Source organism: Pantherophis guttatus, chromosome 3, assembly GCF_059756535.1.
Source record: "Pantherophis guttatus breed Tessera chromosome 3, ASM5975653v1, whole genome shotgun sequence".
Taxonomy (NCBI): domain Eukaryota; kingdom Metazoa; phylum Chordata; class Lepidosauria; order Squamata; family Colubridae; genus Pantherophis; species Pantherophis guttatus.
The window spans coordinates 140,064,710-140,086,200 of record NC_142065.1 but is presented as its reverse complement, the minus strand read 5'-3'; the positions used below and the strand labels follow the sequence as shown (position 1 = coordinate 140,086,200).

Here is a 21,491-nt window from a genome sequence, read left to right as displayed (position 1 = left end):
AGCTGTTTCACTTTGTTATTTCTCAATAGGGGTTGTTTTCAAAGTGTTACAAAAAAAATCAAAGGAGATTTATATTGTTATATTAGATTCACAGTTGAAAGTTAAGAAAATTGGCTCGGGATGGTGGCCATTTTCAAATTATCTTCTCTCACTATCCACACTCACTTTTTTTGCCTGCTTCCCGTTACAGGTTTTTGTCATCTAATTTCAGTCTCAGACTCCTGAGTTAATCAACATATAGTCAGGTGCCAAACAAATCCTATTTTACACCTTCCCAGAAGGCAAGAAGGCTAATACGTTTACTGAGAAGGCTGCAATATAAGAGTGATGAATTGCACTTGCCATGATGGGACCAAAACGGTATACACTTGATCGATATTGATAGAAAATAAATGGTGTTTGCACAGTATGTGAAAATGCTGTAAGTATAAACCTTTCTCATTTTTATTATAAACTCTAATATATTAATTTTAAATAGTAAAGCATTTGTAAAAGAATCGCTCATGCACAAAGAAACTTATTTCCTAAGAAATGAGGAAATCAATGAACTCTGTGTAAACTACACCACCTACTGAAAGGATAAAAGAATTGCTGTTAACCATTCAACAAAACTGAATTGGATTTGTTTTAATTCTTCTATAAATCTCAATCCTACCATTTAAACTCATAGATGAAGCAGCCTCCAGCTAGAGCCAATCTAGGAGACCTTTTATCAGGGAAGGGCCACAATCTACTGGTGTTTGGTATTAGGGAATGTGTGAATGACTTTGGGGCACAAAGAGTGGAGATGGTGCCTAAGAAACAATCAGACAATAGGCAGAAGCTCCCAGTGGCCTAACAGTCAAAAGAAATAAACTTAGGAAGGACCTTCACTAATGAACCAATGGCCTGAGGGAAGCTTGTGCCTTCAGACTTGCAAGATTCTGTTAATGTAGTGTCACAATAAAGTAGAATTAGTTCATCTAATCCCATTTCCTGTCTGGTTTACCTGGGAGGACTGACAGTTGCCTATCTAATAGGATCAAAGTTGTAGTAGACAAAGGCCGCAATTTGTTCCCTACCAGCAAACAAATCTAGGATAAGAGATATCATTTCTGTCGACAGCCTATGCTAAACTCTCAGCGGTTGTTCTGAATCAGACAAAGGAACATCAGTTTCCCACTGTTAGTATAAGAGAGAACTAGAGATTGATTTAATTTGAACATTAATATATGAACCAATCCTGAAGGGAAAAGGAGACATACTTCAGGAGAGTACTCCATAACAAGGAACTAAACTTCTCAAATAAGGTTTATAATTCCATTTGGTTTCTTGTTTGCAAATGAGAGGCCGTTTACCTCCAGTGTCTGTAAATGAGGTCCATGAAAGAGAACATGCTTTATTTGCAGAGCAGTTCAAATACACCAGAATCTTGCTGAGAAAATTCTCGCTCTCCAAAACTTTAAACAGCTGTTAGAGCTTTTTAGCACAACTGAGCTAAGTAATATCCATCAGATTTCATAAAAAAAATAATTAAAGTGTATGGAATAGTAATTTTAACAGAAGGTGACAGTCTGGCTAGATTTTTCTCTAATAACAATATTTCACTTAAATGGTAAATTATAAGGTACATTGATACTGATTCAACACGAATTATTATAGACATTGGCAGAGCACTTCTGTGGGACTAAACAAGAAGTCTTCATGGTCTCAGCCAAGGATAAGAATGCTTTTAACTACAACCGTACTTGGATCCACTGCTCTTTAATTCTCAAAAAGAGTTACCTCCTAACCCCTGATCGCCTCACACTTGCTCCAGAAGATTGAGATACAGATTTTGAAAGCGCAAAAGAAGAAAAAGTCAGAAATTAAATCATAATTGTTGGGTTGAAGGTTGTATCTTCTGCCTTTGTTTCACTTGCACTTTGAAAGTTCCGGTTGAATATGGAATTTAGTCTTCTAGCCTTACCCACCCACTATTCACTGAGCTCCTCGTACCTGTTTCTAAAGAGATAGATAAGGCTCCTGGCTTACCGCATGCACAACTAAATCATGGCAGGCTTTAAATTCTGTACCATTTCATTCAGAAGTCACACACGACTGTAACGGGAGTTGGGCAGCATATAAATGTAATAAATTATTATTATTAATCTTGATAATTAAGTTCTCTCTTTTTAATACAACAATTTTGGGAAATCATTAACCTCAGATTTGTAAGATAGTGGGTGATACTAGGGACTCTCACTGCCATCCAATGTAGCATATTCCAGAAATTTAAAAAAGCACATACAGTACTTGAAAAGGCATTAGAGGGGTTTGAACCTGAAAACCTCCATTTCAAGTTTGCAATGCCAATTTCAGGTGCAAAGCAACCATTCCCACTGTCAGGCATTCCGAAAGCTTGGAACCATTGTATTTTGAGTGCAAAATATCCTGTTTTGAGACAAAACGCCTTCAAAGCGCTTGAGGCAATCTTGCTTCACATTTGGGACAAGCGTGCTTCACCCTCAGGATGGATACTTTTAACTTGAAATGGATGGAATTTGAATGTTGTTTTTTTACATTCCTAAAACATACAGGTTTAGTATCTGGCAGTTTTGGTTTTTTTTAAGGTTTTTATGGCAACCAGATACAAACAGAAGGAAAATTAATTTTCTCTGCTACCGTGTTTCCCTGAAAATAAGGCCCTGTCTTATATATTTTTTTTTTGAACCCTGAAATAACTGCTTGGCCTTATTGCCATGCGCTCAAAAGCCCGATTGGGCTTATTATCAGGGGATGTCCTATTTTGGGGGAAACAGGGTAGCTTTTCCATATTCAAATTTCTGTGTCACCTTCTTAAGCAAAGTAATATGGAAAACAAAAATAATCTACACAACAATAGCAGAAAAACAATTCATTTTTTTTTTAAAAAAGAGAAATATTTGGGATCACAAATATCATCAATAAGTGCTACATAGCCAATTCAGCTTCCTAAAATACTTCTTTAAGAATACCACTCCATAGAAAGCAAAACACAATACTTTTGCAGTATCAAAGTCTCTTTTTTTTTTACATCCATAGATTACAGCCAGGTTGATTATGCTGTAGATGAATGTTCTGTTCCAGTAGGACCTGCGTTTTCCAAGTATTCCAAATGAATATCCAGGGTGCCGTATATCAAATGCAGTATGTTCAAGACTTTCTCTTGTATGAACTCAACTTGCTCTGCAGGACAGTAGTCATCCAAGCTCGATCTGGGAACACCAACATTTAACACTTTTCAGTTTATTTCAAAAGAGCAATGTTTCCTGCTGATCTTCAAAGGTACAGTTTCATCTTTATTTTTCCCTTCATTTTGCCAGTTTTCATGCAAATGTTCCTTATTTTCCCACACAGCTCAGCCTGCAATGATTTTTTTTTTTTTTTAAAATCCACCCTCTATTCCATTGATCTTCTCAATGGGGTAGCTCAGACAAGTTTTCAAAGAATCTCAGGGTGGCCTGGTCTAAAATGGAAATGCTAGCTCCTTTCTGTTTCCTGAAACATATAACTGGTTAGCTGGAGCTCCAGAGATTTCAGCCAGGCAGCTATTGGGGTGGAAGTGATATCTTAGCAGCTTACTAGAGATAGGGGAAAAATAATGAAATACTTCAAATAATTGCTATCATCTTCTTTCGTTGCAAAATAGCATTTTAAATGACAGGCTCATTGCTTATTCAGACAGTTTGTCTGGCTATACTATGCTTAAATTGCTGTGCTTGGTTTCCATATCACTGGAGACGATGCAAGTGTTTCTCGGCCAGACATTTACTCAAGAATTGAAAGAAGGAAGTATTAATAATCAGACAATTTGAATAGCGTAGCTGAGCAATCAGTGGCTGGGCAAAAACTACAAGGAGGAAAGCTAGCTTTCAAATTAAATCCATTGACAGCATCTCCTACATGGTTATTTGAGCTTCTCTCATTAATGCCCATTTTTAACCTGAATATTTCATTCGTCTCCATTTGCTAATTGTTTGAAATGCTACCTGGAAATATCAGTTACCCTTAAGAAACATACCTGCAAAATTCCAACAGGTCAAGAACAACTAGCACAATGCATTTGCAGTAGATGTGGGTTTTTTTCCCCTGTTCTATAAATACCTCTCCCTTTTCTCTATTAAAAAAAATGCTTTCTCTTTTATGAAACAAAATATTATGGGACTTGCAGATGCCATCTCTCATTAGAAGTGGTGCTTGATTTCTGACTACTTTTATTTTGAAATAACGGAAATGCTATTGCCTCTCCTTCCTTTGCATCTGCAACATCTATACCTTTTGAACCACTAAATTCATAATACTTTAAATCAGGATTAAACCATGGTGCACTAAATCAGAATAATGAATCAACTATAGTGGTAACTACAGCATACAACTGTAAGCGTCACTCAAAGCCAAAGCAAACCTAATTAAGGCTTAGCGTAAAATATGAACTACCGTAGGTTACTAAGCCTAGAGAAGCATTTTGGGTGAGGCATGTTCAGCCTATCAAGCTGCATCGAAGATACACTCACAATTAAACTTACCAGAAGTTAGAAAAAAGCCATGGAAGAATACTTCACTATACGATTACTGTGGTGAGATTATTATATGCACAGAGATGGAAAGATTTTGATACTACCCGCTATGGAAGAATAGTTGGTGAAACTGACAGAGATGAATTAATTAACTTTCTTAACTGGATAAAAAATACTATGTTTATTGGTGAATTAGAAAACTCCTATGGACTTTTTGTATAAAATCATGAACGCGATTTATCAAAGAAAAAAAGAGTATTGTGATGCAACTTTAGAGAGAAAGAAAGAGAGAGAGAGAGAGGAAAAAAAAGAGAGGGAGAGAGAGAGAAAGAAAGAGAGAGAAAGAGAGAAAGACAGAGAGAGAGAAAGAGAAAGAGAGAGAGAGAGAAAGAGAAAGAGAGGGGGAGAGAGAGAGAGAGAAAGAAAGAAAGACTGAGAGAGAGAGAGAGAAAGAGATAAAGAGAGAGAGAGAAAGAGAGGGGAGAGAGAGAGAAAGAAAGAGAAAGAGAGAAAGACAGAGAGAGAGAGAAAGAGAGAGAGAGAGAGAAAGAGAGAGGGGAGAGAGAGAGAGAAAGACAGAGAGAGAGAAAGAGAAAGAGAGAGAGAAAGAAAGAGAGAGAAAGGGAGAAAGACAGAGAGAGAGAGAAAGAGAGAGAGAGAGAGAAAGAGAAAGAGAGGGGGAGGTTTAAATATGTTTGTATTTCTAACTGCTAAGAGAACACACTTCTTGGAACGATTTTCTTTCTTTTCTTTAAATCTGCAAGAAATTTCTTTTCTTGCACTTTCTGTTTTTTCTATGCTTTCTTTTTCTCTTTTCTTCTTTATATTAGTTTTGTATTGGTTTTTTAACCTCCTTTTTTTAAAAAAGGTTTTAATAAAAATTATATTTAAAAACATTAAACTTACCGGGCTATGGTCACAAGGGTTGGTTTCGGTAAGCTTCCCAAGAGATGTTGTATCGTCTGTACGAAACTCTCTATCTCCTCTTCAGTGCTAACATGATGAGGTATTTCTGAGTAATCACATGTAAGGCCAGCCTGATGAACCTGAGAAATGAATGACACACATTTGTTTGTTAGTGCACTGCTCAAGAACTCCCTCTCCAAGCAAATTAAAAAAAGCAAAATCAGTGTAGGCAATAAGAGAAAATCCTTAAAAGATGTTAAAACACTTTTCTGATTACATTGTCAGGTGATGACATTAGATCCATTTTTTCCTCCCTGTCTTTCTCTAGGATTTAAGACCTGATCTCCCAAGGATCTACAGCCAGGATGATTAGAAATGTTGATGTTGCATCTGCAGAATGCCAATTTGGCCACAACTAAAGGTAAATGTAAAGGTTCCCCTCGCACATATGTGCTAGTCGTTCCCGACTCTAGGGGGCGGCGCTCATCTCTGTTACAAAGCTGAAGAGCCAGCACTGTCTGAAGACGTCTCTGTGGTCATGTGGCTAGAAAATGCTATTTTGGGCAAGAATGCTTGACATATTTCAATATAAGGCCTAAAATCATGTAAATTAGATATATTTAATGTTATAATCCATGTTTATATTGTACCTCGATGGAAAAGAACTTGGTCCTTTCCCTCTTACATTCCTTCTTTCAAACTCAAGGAAAAATTCAGATCAGATCTCAGAACAAATAGTTCTGCTTCGAATGATACATTGGGATGTCCCAAGATTATTTGGTTTCAATCAAACGAAGCACACAAAGTGTCTTGTGTTCTGATAAATCAGAGCAATACAAGTAGTCCTCGATTTACAAGTAGTCCTCAATTTACAGATCATTTGCGGTTACAATGGCAGTGAAAAAAATGACTTATGACTATTTTTCACACTTATGACCATTGTAGCATCGTCATGGTCATGTGATCAAAATTCAGATGTTTGATAACTGACTCATATTTATGACGGTTGCAGTTTCCCAGAGTCATGTGATCAACTTTTGCGATCTTCTGACAAAGTCAATGGGAAAGCCAGATTCACTTAACAGAAATGCTGGGCTCAATTGTAGTCGTAAGTCGAGTTCTACCTGTAATAATAAAAAAGGTAGATAAAAAAAAAACAGAAATAGAAAGATAAAACAAGCGAAGAGAACCAAACCAAACCAAACCAATTGAACAAATTCTTACCGTGCTTGCTTTAAAAATGGTTTGCTTGAGAAATAAGTATATTTGCCAAAATTAAGCCAACCTTGGTTTATGAACATGAGTTCTTTCAAACAAATCACTGTTTCAAAATTGCAGATTTTAAGAGCAAGACTAAATTATGGTTGACTTAATTTCCACTTCTAATCTTACAGCTAAATGAATGCAAGGGAAGAGAAAAGTTAATCTTGTTGCGATAAGCACAGGTTACAATGCAACCAATATCTGTGGGTCAATATCTACGTGACAGTATCATGGTCTGGAAATAATAATAATTAAAAAATGAATAGGCTTACCATCTCATAATCTGGAGTTCCCATTCGATCTTTCAAATTACGCACCAGTTGAACTAGAGGTTTCATTCTACATCGAATTAAAATATAAATTGTGCAATTAATATAAAGAGGAAATGTTCTAGGCATAAACTGTAAGGAATCTGGAGAAATGATGATATACAATACCCTTCATTCTACAAATTGTTGTTGTGACCTAGGCTTCCTGAGTCATTAAAACACCCGAGTAGTCCCAAAAACCTCTTTTATTGCAACAGCTGCGAATTACGTTCATTCACAACTGAGTCCCAATTAGTTGCAAAAAGTCCTTTGGGAGAAGTCCTTCGGGATAATCACCAACCTTTATCTCCCTTGACATGCTGCCAAGACCTACTTGGCAAAGCCACAGGGAGTCCAGAATCAAACAGAGATGCCGACTGGGAACAGAATTAACAACATTGCTTTCCTGCAAAGGGCCCACATGCCTTTGCTCCTCTTTTAAGCCTTATAATAATAATAATAACTTTATTGTCATTGTATGTGTATACACAGTATACCCATACAATGAAATTATGGGAGGGACCAATCATCTCCAGGCTTTACTCCCGAATCGTCCCTTTTGTTTTAACTGTTCTTGCCTTCTGGCATCTTTGCGCATGCGTGCACTGGGAACAGGCTTCTCCTGTTCCTCTGCCTCTCTGATGTCCGACTCTGAAGGCTCCAGAGTCCGTGCATAACTCCCAGATGGCTCTGGCCCCATCTATGCCTCCGATGCAGAGCCCTCATCCGAGCCTTCCCCAGACTCCAGGACTGGCTCATGTTCCTCCTCAGCCTCCTCACTGTCCAACTCCACTGCCAGCTCCGCAGGCTGCTGGCGGACCACAACAATTGTATGCCTTCCTATTTTTAAAGTTTTATTACATTAAAATGACAACTGCAGAATTCTTCCAGAAAAAACAAAATAGATCTTGGCATCAGGATGAAGCACCATTCTCTTTTAAGATATCATATGATAACAACTTAAGTTCCTGGGAAATTATAGCTAGGCCTGATTTATTCATAAATATGGACAAATTGTATAGCCTATCATCAATATTTAAATATATTTCTTATTAAAAAAAGAAATGTATTTTTTGAGGAAGTGTGGGATTTTGGTGTTGGTGGTGATATCTGTCCTATTTCTATCTAAAAACATGCTTTGTGCTTTAAACTGTCTTGGTAATCAGTGGCTTTTAAAAACTCAGGTAAATATTTTCTGCCTCAAAGATTTTTTGAACTGGCTATAACCCTTGACAGACATATCTGTGCATACTTAATTTCTCTCTTTCATTATTTATACCTTGTTATTGTGAATACTATTGTGGAAACTTACATGGTACTAAGACTGGCTGAAAGGAGGAGCAGAGATTAAATATGGAAATAACCAATATTTTGAAACTGGTATAAACAAAGTTTGATGCATGATGGTAGACTTGATATGAAAAAAAAAAGAGTCTTGTATGGAATTATAAAAATTTCTAGCAAAAATTCATCAAGTGTGAAGTTGTTTTACCACCCAAAATAACTGAGTTCCCAGAAAGGTTATGCCTTTCAGTGTCTGTATACTCCCCAGCATTATCTCTTTAAAAGTCTAGTTCATGGTAGCCTTGGAGTCAGGAACAGGGTTCAATTACAATACCCAGGATTTGCAGCCCATCTTTTCAGGTTTTCTTCAGTGTCATCATCACATAAATCAGCAAAAGCTGCTTCTAGATCTTCCAGCTGGTGTGTGCGGTTCTCTACACAGTCGACCAACTCGTCCTTCAAACATAAAAGCAGAAAGCACTAAGCAATTTTATGAAGCCAGAAGGCCAGCTACGCAGTTGAGAAAATGCAGTTATATTTTTTGCTGTTGAAGATACAGGCACTGCATATTCCTTCTGAATTGTTTCTTTCTTTCTCCAACTCTTTAATCCCTTTGTTTCGAGTCGGGGCAACTGAGTGAAACTGAGCATTTACTGGCCGGACGCTTTTCCTGATGCCTATGCAGAGTTCATAGCACATATTTTCTCTTTGTGTCCTGATAGAGAAACATCTGCTGCTGCCTAGGATTGAATTCTCAACCTTCCAAGTGTTTTCCCCTCTAGACCACCACACCGCTCCAAAATCCTTCTGAATCAACTCCCCAAAATCTCCTTTGAGGCGAATATAGTAGTAACAGTCATTCTTTAAAACAGTGATGTCCTGGGGTTATTGGCTGCTTTACGGAAATGGAGATAGGTTCTAGTCATGCTCCACAGCACATTCTGAGAATCATATGAAAGCGCTATCAAGAAGGCATCCCTTCTTTGTCCATTACCCCCATTCCAATCACTTCTCTTCCAAACATCTTATATTCTTCTTGAGATAAGCAATTTTGACAAACCACCTCTGCCATTCTCTACTGAGAATCACAAACATCCTACCTCTGATAAATTGCTTTTGGGCTTCTTAAAACTGTACAGTTCTTGTAAGAGTTTGTATTCTTCCTGTATAAATAAATAAAAGAAAAAGGTTATTCATAGCACACTGCAAGGTGTATGCCATTAATCAAAATACCATTTATAGTCCTAAACTCGGTTTATAGGAAATTGCCCCCTACTCCCTGCAAAAAAGAAAAATGCATCATCAAATGTATACTTTGTTTTTTTAAAAAAATACATTTTCTCTATTGTTTATGTCAAAACCAAACGGCATAGGATCGCAATTATTCTGGATTTTTCCATATACAGAGAGCTACAAATTTCCACATAAAATTCCATTATTACATTTTAAAATTTGATTTATCCAGCTGAATCCAGCAGATTTTTATTATTTTGAATTCGTTTAAGCTGCTTCAGTCATATGACTCTAAGCAGCATATAGCAGTATCTTTAAACAGTACACACGACAGTACAATAATGTTAACAATAGAAAAACCTATCCACCATCCTTATATCTGGTGGGAGGAGAGGTTTGCTGGAAATGCTTGCCTCTGAATATCCTCCTATCTTTGTGGGTAGCAAGAACTCTTTACAAGTATCTTAGATAAGAAGATACTTAGTTGTTCCCTAATCAGGTCCCAAGCCATGATAACCAGCACCACAGCTACCTCATATTTAGTGGGAAGACTGCTAACCTAGTTACAAAAAGTATCTTTGTTAAATAATCTACTGAAATCATAAACCACAGAAGCAAACTCCTCCCATAGAGCTGATTTAATGAGTCATGGTTAGAATGTAGTATTGTAGGTTAACTCTGCTGACTGCCAGCAGTTCGATCCTGACCGGCTCAAAGTTGACTTAGCCTTCCATCTTTCCAAGGTTGGTAAACTGAGGACCAGGACTGTTGGGGGCAATATGCTGACTCAGTAAACCGCTTAGAGAGGGCTGTAAAGCACTGTGAAGCGGTATATAAGTCTAAGTGCTACTGCTATTAATCCTTTTCTAATGCCAGTGTTGCATTGGTGTCCCAGTTCGTATAGCCTTATATGTACATCAGTGACCCAGGCAGAGGCAACTGAATTCAAGGTTTCTGTACACCTGCCAGCTATCATGTCTGAACTATTGGGTGAGGAATCATTACTACTGTGCATTAAGGGAAGAGGCAAAGTGAGAAGCAGTAGTGACTATCTCCCAGGCAATTCAGTACAAGGACCAGACAGACATTCAAATGAGCAATTGGGCTGCACTATGTCATGTGCCCTGAAAAACACTTTCCCACTCAGGTAGCAGCAATAATCTGGAATAATCTAGGCTTTTGTCTGAGCCCAAATCCATGCCTCTTTTCCTTCTGACAATCCCTCAAATATGACTGCTGAAAAGGAGATTGGCACTCTTGATCTTGATAATAGCCATAGCAATAGCACTTAAGACTTATATACCGCTCCATAAGGAGAACCCATGCTGGAGCCATGGTCCTGGTTGCTGTTGATTTAAGGTCTGATGGATGTTCAGCCTACTACACCTAGAGTCAATCAAATTTCTAATGTTCACAACAGCAAAGAAAATTTATAACAAAGGCACCGGCAATGGTGATATTTACTTTTGAGCCAAGAACAGCAGGTTTTCTTCTATACTCAAAATTCTGGAACGCAGTTCAGATTCTGCACAATGGATTTTGAAGACAGAGAATTTCACATACTCCCAATAGTCAGAGGAGCTATGTTAGGGATCCAGACTGTAGGATTGTTATGTGCTAACTGCAAGTAACAAGCTGAAGTCTTCAAATGAGTGCTGAGTTTATTACTACTATATAATTGTCAGAGATCTCAAGAGGCTTGAGTCGACCTCGGGATGTATAAAAAAAAAATAACTCCTTCAAAGTAAAAAGGAATAGCTAGAAACAGCCGTAAAAAGGCCAAGGATAGTTGGTGGACAAACTCTGGCTCTTGGGAGTAATAGTATGGAATGAATATAAGCCTAGGAGACTGGTATCCTAAGAGCTTCCATACTGCAACAGTCTTCTGGCAATTTTCAGTCCTAAGGTATAAAGATAGTCATGCAATTTATTAAGAAAAACACGTGACTGAAAAAACATCCAATTTAGAACATTCCCGATTTGAATTTTAACATGTCAGTAAACTCACCATAAGAGGAAAATGCCTGAGCTGTTGGGAACATATTTGAAAGAAGGTGTATTTTAAATGCTAGATTTGTTTCCCATTCTGCTGTTTTAACTGAGTTTTTTAATTATATTGTTTGTTTCCGTTCTTTCACTGCTTCTTGTTTTGCTGTTTTGCTTTAACACTGCATTGTAAACTGCTTTGGGCAAATACTGCGAGTAGGAAAGGCAGTAACAAAGATTCTGAACTAAATGTCACACTAAGAAGGGAGGGGGGAAATACCGATTGAAATAGGTCTTCTTTAAAAAGAACCGATGGGCAAGATTGGTGTTGTAGCTGGATAGTTACCTGTGTGTATATTTCTTTGAAAGGATTCTTAACTGAAAAGAAGTCCAAGTCAATATCTAAAACAAAAGCCGTGCCCTTCTTCAGCACTTGCAGAATGTCACGGACAAGTTCTGACATTTGATACCCGTGTTTTCCTGTGGAACCAGATGCAGAAGGAACCTGGGAATTGCTCAGCTTCTCATGCCCAGAGATACTCTTTCCAAAGCCATCAGACAGTCCAACTGTGCAACTGTGGCTCGGGTCAGTGGAGTCTTTTGAGGAAGAGGCATCACCTGTGTCATCCACACTTAATTTGCACTTCTTAGCAGAACGTGGAGCTTGCTTGCCTTCCCAGTCACCAGAAGCTTTGGAGGGATTCACAAGGCACACATCCAGATGTAAAGATTTTTTGTTCTCCAGCTGATCAGCGGGGACATAGAGACCATCAGAAAGGAAGTAAGGATCTGTGCTTGTAACCCTGGGAATAATAAATGTTTATTGTTATTGTTAGCTTATTTCTATTCTTATTTTTTATATTAAAAAAGGGACAGGCAGCTCATGGCCGGATAGGCCTCCGTAACCATCAGCTCCCCCCGCAAGCAAAATTATTATGTAGTTTCTCCCCACCCCCCTCAAAACATAAAGAAAATTGATGAGCTAAGTCTCTGTAAGATTGCTACATAACATTTTCCTTTTAAAAGAAAACAACCTCCACCATCAAAACAAGAAGAAAAGTTTGGCCCTACACACAATTAACGTATTATTACTAAACGCCCATGGCTCTCAGAGGTTGTATTTTTAAAAAGCCTTCCTAAGTATGCTATACAGATAATCCTTGATTTATGACCATAATGGGAGCCTTCCCATTATGGTAGTAAGTCATGACATTCATGTGAAAACAATTTCTGAAAAATAGTATTTTTTAAAAGAACTACTTATCCAATTTGGAGGTTCCTTTAAAATCTGGATGAAATTTCATCCACTTGTATAATCATGTACAGATACATACATACTTCTGTTTTTTTTTTAAAAAAAATAAAATAGAGAAGAAACACAGCTTCTGAAATTCTTTCCAACTCTCTTACTAGCCATATTCATATAAAACATCTTTATTTCTTTCCCCATGAAGAAGTAACATATGAAATATGATTGTGTTTTCATTTTCATGGGATCGCGAAGAGTTGGACATGATCTGAACAATAGCAACAACTAGTTTGTAAGCATATATATTGTCTATATATGTTTGTGAAAATCTGTTCAGGGTGTTGTGTAGGTCTTGCTTCTTCGTATGTGTCTGCTCTTCCTTTCTGCTCCTTCTGGGTTTGTGCATATAGTATACATACATTAGAAACATATGGCAGATTGCATACCCTATACTCTAGAATTTTAGAATAACAGAGTTGGAAGGGACCTTGGAGGTCTTCTAGTCCAACCCCCTGCTTAGGCAGGAAACCCTACACCACTTCAGACAGGAGCCTTGGTGATGCAGCGGACTAAACTGCTGTTAAAGTAGCACTTAGCTGCCAGCTGCCTGCAATTACTGCGAGTTCAATTCTCACCAGGCTCAAGCTTGATTCAGCCTTCCATTTTACCTTCCAAGGTAGGTAAAATGAGGACCCGGTTTGTGGGGGCAATAAGCTGACTTTGTATAAAATAGAACACCGCTTGGGGGGGGGGGGCAAAAAAGCCCTACTAAGCAGGTATATACAAAAGTATGAGAGCTATTGCTTAACGCATTGTAAGCTGCCCTGAGTCTCCGGAGAAGGGCGGCATATAAATCGAACAAACAAACAAACAAACAAATAAATAAATGATTATCCAATCTCTTCTTAAAAACTTCCAGTGTTGGAGCATCCACAACCTCTGGAGGCAAGTTGTTCCACTGATTAATTGTTCTAACTGTCAGGAAATTTCTCCTTAGTTTTAAGTTGCTTCTCTCCTTGATTAATTTTCATCCATTGCTTCTTGTCCTATCCTCGGGTGCTTTGGAGAATAGCTTGACTCCCTCTTCTTTGTGGCAGCCCCTGAGATATTGGAACACTGATATCATGTCACCCTTAGTCCTCCTTTTCATCAGACTAGACATACCCAATTCCAGCAACCGTTCTTTATATGTTTTAGTCTCCAGTTCACTAATCATCTTTGTTGCTTTTCTCTGCACTCTTTTTAGAGTCTCAACATGCTAGGTCAGAGGTCCCCAACCACCAGGCCACGGCCAGTTCGGAACCGGGCCACACAAGCGGTGGACGAGCGGCGGACGCTTGCCTGTAAAGCTCCATTTGGGCAAGGGGCGTGCGTACCCACCACTTGTGTAAATGGAGCTGCGCATGTGAGTGCATCTGCCACTTGCACAGACCGGAACCAGCCCCCCTTTCCCCTCTGGCTCTGTTGGTCCGCAAAGCTGGGAAAGGTTAGGGAGTGCTGCTCTAGGTCGCATGATCAGAAGGAAGACGGAGAGGACGTTTAGAATGGAAAAATCAGAAATGTTTAGAACCACTGCTCAAAGGCTTCTTCCATAGAGATGTTTTGGAAGATTGTTCTTGAAATATTTTTGTCTGCATCTCTTGGCTAAATCGACTAAATGTTTGAACTTGATCTTTCTTTCTCCATCTTCTCCTGCCACATCAAATTTGGTCTCATTCAGATAATTATTCTGCTGTCCCCTGAGCCTATTTCCATAATTTCTTTTTTTTAAATATTCCACAGGGTTGGAAAGAATAAAAACAGCAGAATAAGAATAAAAACAGGAGAAACAGACAATGATAAAATACAAAGATAGCAAAAATATAATAAACTGTGGATGGATGAAGAATGTTTTGGATTGCAATTGCTCTAATCCTAAATTTGGGTCTTATTAACAGCCATTAGGACACTGGATAACCCATACACACTTTCTGAAGTTTATTTGGGACTCTTATGTGAAGGAGATAGGTGGCAGATAAAATTAATAAATAATAAAATAACCTACACTAACTCAGATACATGTGCAAGCACATGCACGCAAATACATTCTAAAACGAATTATTACCTTATTGTAGTAGTAGAGGCATCTTTGCCCACCAAAAAATGATGAGTTCCTTCCTCTATTTGCTGAGCCCAAACTGGATGTAACCATATTACTTGTGAAAAATGACCAGCATAAACAGCAGGCATAATCCAGTTTTCAATGCTTAGTTCACTGTAAAGAACAAAGGATAAATATGGGCTGAAATGTCTGAGAAACCTGAGTACAGATGACATAATTAAAAAAAACAGTACTGGCAACGTACTAACCCATACGAAAAGAAACCTTCCGAACAAATATTAGAATGCTTTTCTTAGATACAAAATCGGAATCAGACAAAATCAGAAGTACAGTGTTCTAAGATTTTTTTAAAAACTAAGAAACAGCATATATAGTGACTTAGTGTGCAGAAACCACTTGGTTTCTCCAATAAATTGCTAGCTTAGAGGTTTTAGAGAAATTAAGGTTTTTTTTCCCTCTAATAGATAAATAAATAATAAAACGTACAGATATGTATAGCCAAGAAGATCTAACTTCTAACAACATAACCTATTGTTGTGGCCCGTATGCGGCCTGTGCAGCTAGTAGCTGATTCAGACAGCGAGGAGGCTGATGTGGTGCTGCGCCAGCAGCCTGTGCAGCTGGCACTCGAGTCGGACAATGAGGAGGCTGGAGAAGATGTGGTGCCAGAGGCGGGGATTCGGCCAGGGCCTTCAGAACCTCCAGAAGCTCCCTTAAGTGAAGAGGACGAAGAGGAAGAGCCTCTTCTTGATGCACGGGCGCACAGAGTTGCCAAAAGGCAGGAGTGGCTCCTCAGGAGGAGATCTCCTTGAGAGTAAGGCTTGGGGCTAATTGACCACTCCCTTAGCCTATTTAAGGAGGAACGCCGACTGAAGCAATTTGCAGGGAACAACTTCGTTCACATACCTTAGTGTCTTGTCTTGCTTATCTTATCAGCTTCCTGCAAATTGCTTCTGGGCATTCTGCCAACCATAATAAGCTTTCAGTTATTATTCTTTGAATTCTTGGCGCTGTTAATGCAATTGTAAAAGACTGGTTTATTCAGTAAACTAAGGTTTGAACGGACTTTATGTGTGCTGCGTTCTTTGGGGTCCGTAGCTGGGGCAGAACACCTATGTTCTAAATCCAGGAAATTAAAATTCGCTATCTCATGAGATATTGCATTGCTAACCAAAATAACAGAGTTGGAAGGGACCTTCTAGTCCAACCCTCTGCTCAGGCAGGAAACCCTATACCATTTCAGACAAATGGTTATCCAAATATCTTCTTTAAAACCTCCAGCGTTGGAACACCCACAATGTCTGGAGGCAAGTTGTCCCAGTGATTAACTGTCCTGTCAGGAAATTTCTCCTTAGTTCTAGGTTGCTTCTCTCCATCCATTGCTTCTTGTCCTTTCTTCAGGTGCTTTGGAGAATAGGTTGACTCCCTCTTCTTTGTGGCAACCTCTTAAATATTGGAATTGCTATCATGTCATTTCGTAGTAAATTTCCCACATGCAAATCTGAGCTATATGGCACAGTATACATTTAAATTTTACATTTAACATCCTTTTCATAGTGAATCCTTGCTTAGAGATAGAAATAAGAATGTCAAGTACCTGAAGTGATTTTATTGTCCTACAACATGCAGATGAAAGGTTGGTCGTCTAGAATGAAGGGTCACTGAAGGAACTCTTTATTTACCCAATAACTTCACAGCTCAAGATTGACTCAGCTTTCCAAGTTGGTAAAATGAGGACCCGGATTGATGGGAGCAATGTGCTGACACTGTAAACCACTTAGAGAGGCTGTAAAAGCACTGTGAAGCGGTTATAAGTCTAAATGCTATTGCTATAGCCTATCAGTACATGTTACCTGGAAGTGAAATCCAGCCCCGGCCCCTATCAGATCTACCAAAGTGGACATGAATAAAGAAAATTGTCTATTCTCCTGTCTATTCTTCAGTTGTTAGATTCCAAGGCATTCCTTTCTAACTTATTATCTTATCAATCGGCATTCTATGGTCCACCCTCATTTAATTTTGGGGCTTCCTCTTAAACGATGTACAAACTTCATCATGTTTATGGAGATTCTCAGTCATCCAGGTCATGGTGGTCCCAAAGGTGCTTTTTTCAAGAGGCAACTGGACTTTCTGGCTTTTCTTTGATGATGTTTCGCTTCTCATCCAAGAAGCTTCTTCCGAACTGAAGAAGCTTCCTGGATGAGAAGCGAAGCCTCTTCAAAGAAAAACCAGTTGCCTCTTGAAAAAGCACCTTTGGGGCTTCATTATGTTGTTCTACATAAAGCAACAGAACTGACCTCAGAAATAAAGGGCAGGATAGCTAGTTCTATATACTAAGTCTTAGATAAGTAGAATTCTTAGTACAGTAGAACCTCTGGTCACGACCATAATTCGTTCCATAACTTCGGTCACAAACCAATTTGGTTGTGACCCAAACCTAATTTTGGAAATTTGGCGCTTACAAAAAAAAATGGAGCGGAAAGGGAAATTGGCTGCGGGAAAAAAAATTGTGAATTTTTTGGTGGGAACCAGGGGTGGGTTCTAAATTTTTTTACTACCGGTTCTGTGGGTGTGGCTTATTTTGTGGGTGTGGCTTGGTGGGGGGTAATGTGACTGGGTAGGTGTGGCCAACTTTTTTTTTTTTTTTACTTTTAAAAACATTTTTTCTACAATCTTAAGAGGTTGCAGAAAAAAATTCTTTTTGAAGCCTCTGGCGATCAGACAACTCAGCTGGGATCGCCAGAGGCTTTTAAAGGCATTTTTTTTTCTACAACCTCTTCGGCCGAAGAGGTTGTAGAAAAAATGCTTTTAAAAGCCTCTGACGATCCCAGCTGAGCCGCACGATCATCAGAGGCTTTTTTTAACTTTTAAAAGCATTTTTTCAGCCGAAGTAGTTGTAGAAAAAATACTTTTAAAATTAAAAAAAAAAAAGCCTCTCATGAGGTGGGCGGGTAAGCGAGCGGTGACCGGGTGGGGGACTGGTTCGGGGGTGTGGCCAGCCAATGTTATTACCAGTTCTCCGAACTACTACAAATTTTTACTACCGGTTCTTGTGAACCGGTGCAAACCGGGAACAACCCACCACTGGTGGGAACCCGATTTAGTTGTGATCAGAGGTTCTACTGGTCAGTTCGTGACCAGAGGTTCTACTGTATGAACTTCAGACACCCCCATCGGGCCTTTTAGGTATAAGACATACACAAAATCATAAAGCTTAAAGAATGTAAACATTTTGCCCAGTAGTGGAATTCAAATTTTTTTACTACCGGTTCTTGGTGGGCATGGCAGGGGAAGGATACTGCAAAATCTCCATTCCCACCCCATTCTTGGGGCCAGCCAGAGGTGGTATTTGCCAGTTCTCCAAACTACTCAAAATTTCCACTACCGGTTCTCCAGAACCTGTGAGAACCTGCTGAATTTCACCTGATTTCGCCCCAAATTACTTATTTGGTTATGTAACGTGAGCTGAATAGTTTTTTGTCACATGTCTATGTAATTTCAGCACAGTCCAAGAACAAGGCATAGAAAACACTTCCCCAACAGCTAACAATTGTATGCTCACTTAAGCTAAATTTCTACCCAGTCAATACAACTGCACCATCATACCTAAACAGAGCTTCTTTGTCGAACACAGTATCTGCAGGCATGTCCAGTGGAATAAGGAGATCTGGGTGGGAGTCCAAATGAACAAAGCTGATGTTGCTAACAGGAAGGTGCTTTGAGCCAATAGCTCGGTAAATGAAGGGAAGAACCTGAAATGACACCAGTGCAGATGTTTTAGGGCACAAAAAACTATGGATAAACTTTATGATTCATCAGGTTTGCAAGGAATGTCATCAGAAAGAAGGATAGGGGTGCCCTGGAAATAATTGGCTTTATCCCAACCATCTTAACAATAACTTATGCCCAGTTATATAACCTAAGATCAATAAAATTCGCTCCTAAGGAATACTACGGTCCTAAGTACCAAGTATCCTGAATTGACTAAAAGATACTCAGGCTCTTATCGAGTTCAACTGCTATTCATGGAATAAAGGTGGCCTAAAAATCATTTAGAGTCATGAGACACCACAGTGAAGAAAAACTGGGCTGCCACCTGTAAAGTTAAAACCGTGTTTCAGAACAATGTTAAAGCAGAAAAATGCAAGGACCTTCCTCTTCAGCTGGAACTAGGTTAAAAGAAAATCTCAATATTCCAGATTATTGCTAAAAGTGAACTTCTACAGGGAAAAACCAGACTTTCCTAGTGAAAACCTAATTGCTTTATACATATTTTTTTAGAAACGAAAGTGATTTTAGATTTCCCTAACACACCTGTGTTTACACCCCTAACAGGTCAGGTGACCCGGTTTCCAAAATGATTAGTTAACAAAGGGTGACGGTTTTGAAGCCCCGGTAGGCTAATTTCAGTGTAAGAATTCAGTGTAAGGGGGGAAAATGCTATTTTAAAATTGGTACCATTCTTGGGCTGAGGACCAGATAAGGGCAACCTTGTGGGGGGGCTAAGAGAGAAGACTTGTGATCAAAGGATCTTTGCGTAGGGCAAAGTGCAAGTGGTGACCAAGTCTTTAGGTTTTCAACCTCAACTGCTTATACTCAATAACAAACCAGTCCTGCGAATTCTTCGGAGCTGCTCCCCAATTTCACAGCGCCGCGCATTAGCGAACTGCGACGAAACCATTTGCTGACCGGCATTTGACTTACATCGTGATGATCTTCCACCACCCAAACTGGCAACTTCGGATACGTGCGGAGGGAACTGCTCTCGTGTCCAACGCCCTGCTCTTCCCCGCCGCCGCTGCTACTCATTTTGATCAGCTTATAGGTCACAGAACGTTCGGGACATCGAAGGTTCTAAAATAGAACGCCGAGATCTTCAGCGCAGGAGGGCATCGAATGCTGGGAAACGCTACGTTCCAAGACCGGACTTCTAACCCTGATCTTGCTCCAAAGAGAACGGGGGGACGTGTCTAGACGTGACACACATAGGCATGTTGGGAAAGGAAAGGAGGGAGGAGGATGAACAACGATTGTTCCGTTTTTAGGACAAGGAATCTTGGCTGCCAGGAATTTCCAAAATATTGTAGTGTCACTAATCACTAACTAATTAATCATAAGTTTCCCTAGCCCTTTTCTCCTTTGCTAGAAAAAGAAACATTTTCCCCCTATGCTTCCGTTTGGATATCATGCACGCTCCTCCTTCCAAGTGTTTTCTTCCGGTGTAAGGGTTTTTACACGCACATTTTCTCTGTCTTTGCCGGTGCCTGCGTTTTGCGTTTGTGGAATGTCAAAAAGAGTGTTTCCAGGTAAAATAAAAGTTGCACGGGACTCTTGATAGGGAGGTAATGGTTCTACGACGCTAAGCGGGATTTAGATGATTTTCTGTGTCGTCTTTGTTCTGGTGGAAGATGAGAATGTTTGTGAATGCAGTTATTTTGTCCTTTTCTTATTTAAAAGCTCTGCACAGTGTCGGAAATATATAGTGCGAGAAATAGCTTCGCTGATATTTAACACTTGGAATTTTCAATTTTCAACTTGTTTATCTTACTCCCCTCCCCGATTTAAAACCGGAATCTCACGAAGTTAAGAAGGAATCTTAATAACCACGCATTTTGTTTTTCTTTTGAAAAGATGGAGGTCTTTAAAAGAGCAAACCCCGAGTAAAACAGAGAGCAATCAAATGTATAATCTCTCCTTGGACGTGAAAGCTAAGAACTGTCCGTCAAATTATCCTAGAATTACGGAAAGATAATAAAAGATATGCATAAACTAAACAATTGGTAAACAAGGTATTTTCTGAATTAAAACGAATAAGTGTAATACAATGCAGAGTGCAGACTTAAGCATGCTCAGTCAGAAACAAATTCCAAAAAGATAAGCAGCATTTATTTCCTAGTTAATATTTTTAAGGGTTGCAAAATCTAAAAGAGTCCCTTATGAATTAATATTTAATTCATTTAGTTTGATAGTGGTTGAGTCTTTGCTTAAGAACCTGCAGGAAGATATTATTGCCAATATTAGACAATATTGCCATTTGAAAGATTATGCGTAGATTTGTAGACCAAAGATAAAGCACCAAAGCTCATAGGTGAGTAGCACATATGCAGCTTCAAACATGCAGTGAATGCAAGTATGAATAAATGGTGCTTATGTTCGGAATAATCATCTACCCATTTCAAAATAAACTTACATAATTAGTAATAATTGATATATCAGTAGCACTAGCACTAGCACTTAAACTTATATACTGCTTCACAGTGCTTTACAGCACTTTCTAAGGGTTTAGACTAAAGAGTCAGCATATTGTCCCCAACAATCTGGGTCCTCATTTTACTGACTTCGGAAGGATGGAAGGCTGAGTCAACCTTGAGTTGGCCAGGTTTGAATTGCTGGCAATCGGTAGAATTAGCCTGTAATACTGCATTCTAACCACTGTGCCATCGGAACTCAATAATTTAGATGATGCTATCTAAATATTTTTAAGTTCTCAGAGACAGAGATTTTTTAGTTTAATTTTTCTCCAAAACATCGAATGGTGACCTTCACACTAAGCAAACAAATGTATAGTGAAATCAATAAGGGCTATTAAAATATTGCGGTATGGGCTCCTTTTCACGGCCTGCTGCTAAGATACTAGCTCTTCC

General features: G+C 39.0%; 2 protein-coding genes across 6 annotated transcripts in view; one reads left to right on the top strand and one right to left on the bottom strand.

The window, feature by feature from the left end:
• Positions 1-1,343: 1,343 nt before the first annotated feature.
• C3H5orf22 (chromosome 3 C5orf22 homolog) lies at positions 1,344-20,070 on the bottom strand. Of its 3 annotated transcripts, XM_034411939.3 has the most exons (9): positions 19,552-20,070; positions 18,454-18,599; positions 14,851-15,000; positions 11,844-12,300; positions 9,379-9,441; positions 8,613-8,734; positions 6,959-7,025; positions 5,424-5,563; positions 1,344-3,215 (listed from the first exon to the last, which is right to left on the bottom strand). In XM_034411939.3, the coding sequence occupies exons 1-9, from the start codon at positions 19,654-19,656 to the stop codon at positions 3,059-3,061; spliced, it is 1,407 nt and encodes a 468-aa protein (XP_034267830.1). In that variant the 5' UTR covers positions 19,657-20,070; the 3' UTR covers positions 1,344-3,058. The 3 variants fall into 3 exon arrangements, with proteins under 3 accessions (XP_034267830.1, XP_034267831.1, XP_060547114.1); XM_034411940.3 differs by lacking the exons at positions 18,454-18,599; positions 19,552-20,070 and adding an exon at positions 16,445-16,585; XM_060691131.2 differs by lacking the exons at positions 18,454-18,599; positions 19,552-20,070 and adding an exon at positions 15,754-15,777.
• The window catches only part of DROSHA (drosha ribonuclease III), a 115,922-nt gene continuing 114,452 nt past the window's right edge, over positions 20,022-21,491 (top strand). Inside the window, exon 1 of one of the 3 annotated variants that reach the window (XM_034411937.2) lies at positions 20,022-20,153. The gene's annotated coding sequence lies outside the window, so the exon portion shown is untranslated. The remainder of the gene's footprint in view (positions 20,154-21,491) is intronic. The other 2 variants (XM_034411938.2, XM_060691129.2) reach the window with 2 other exon arrangements.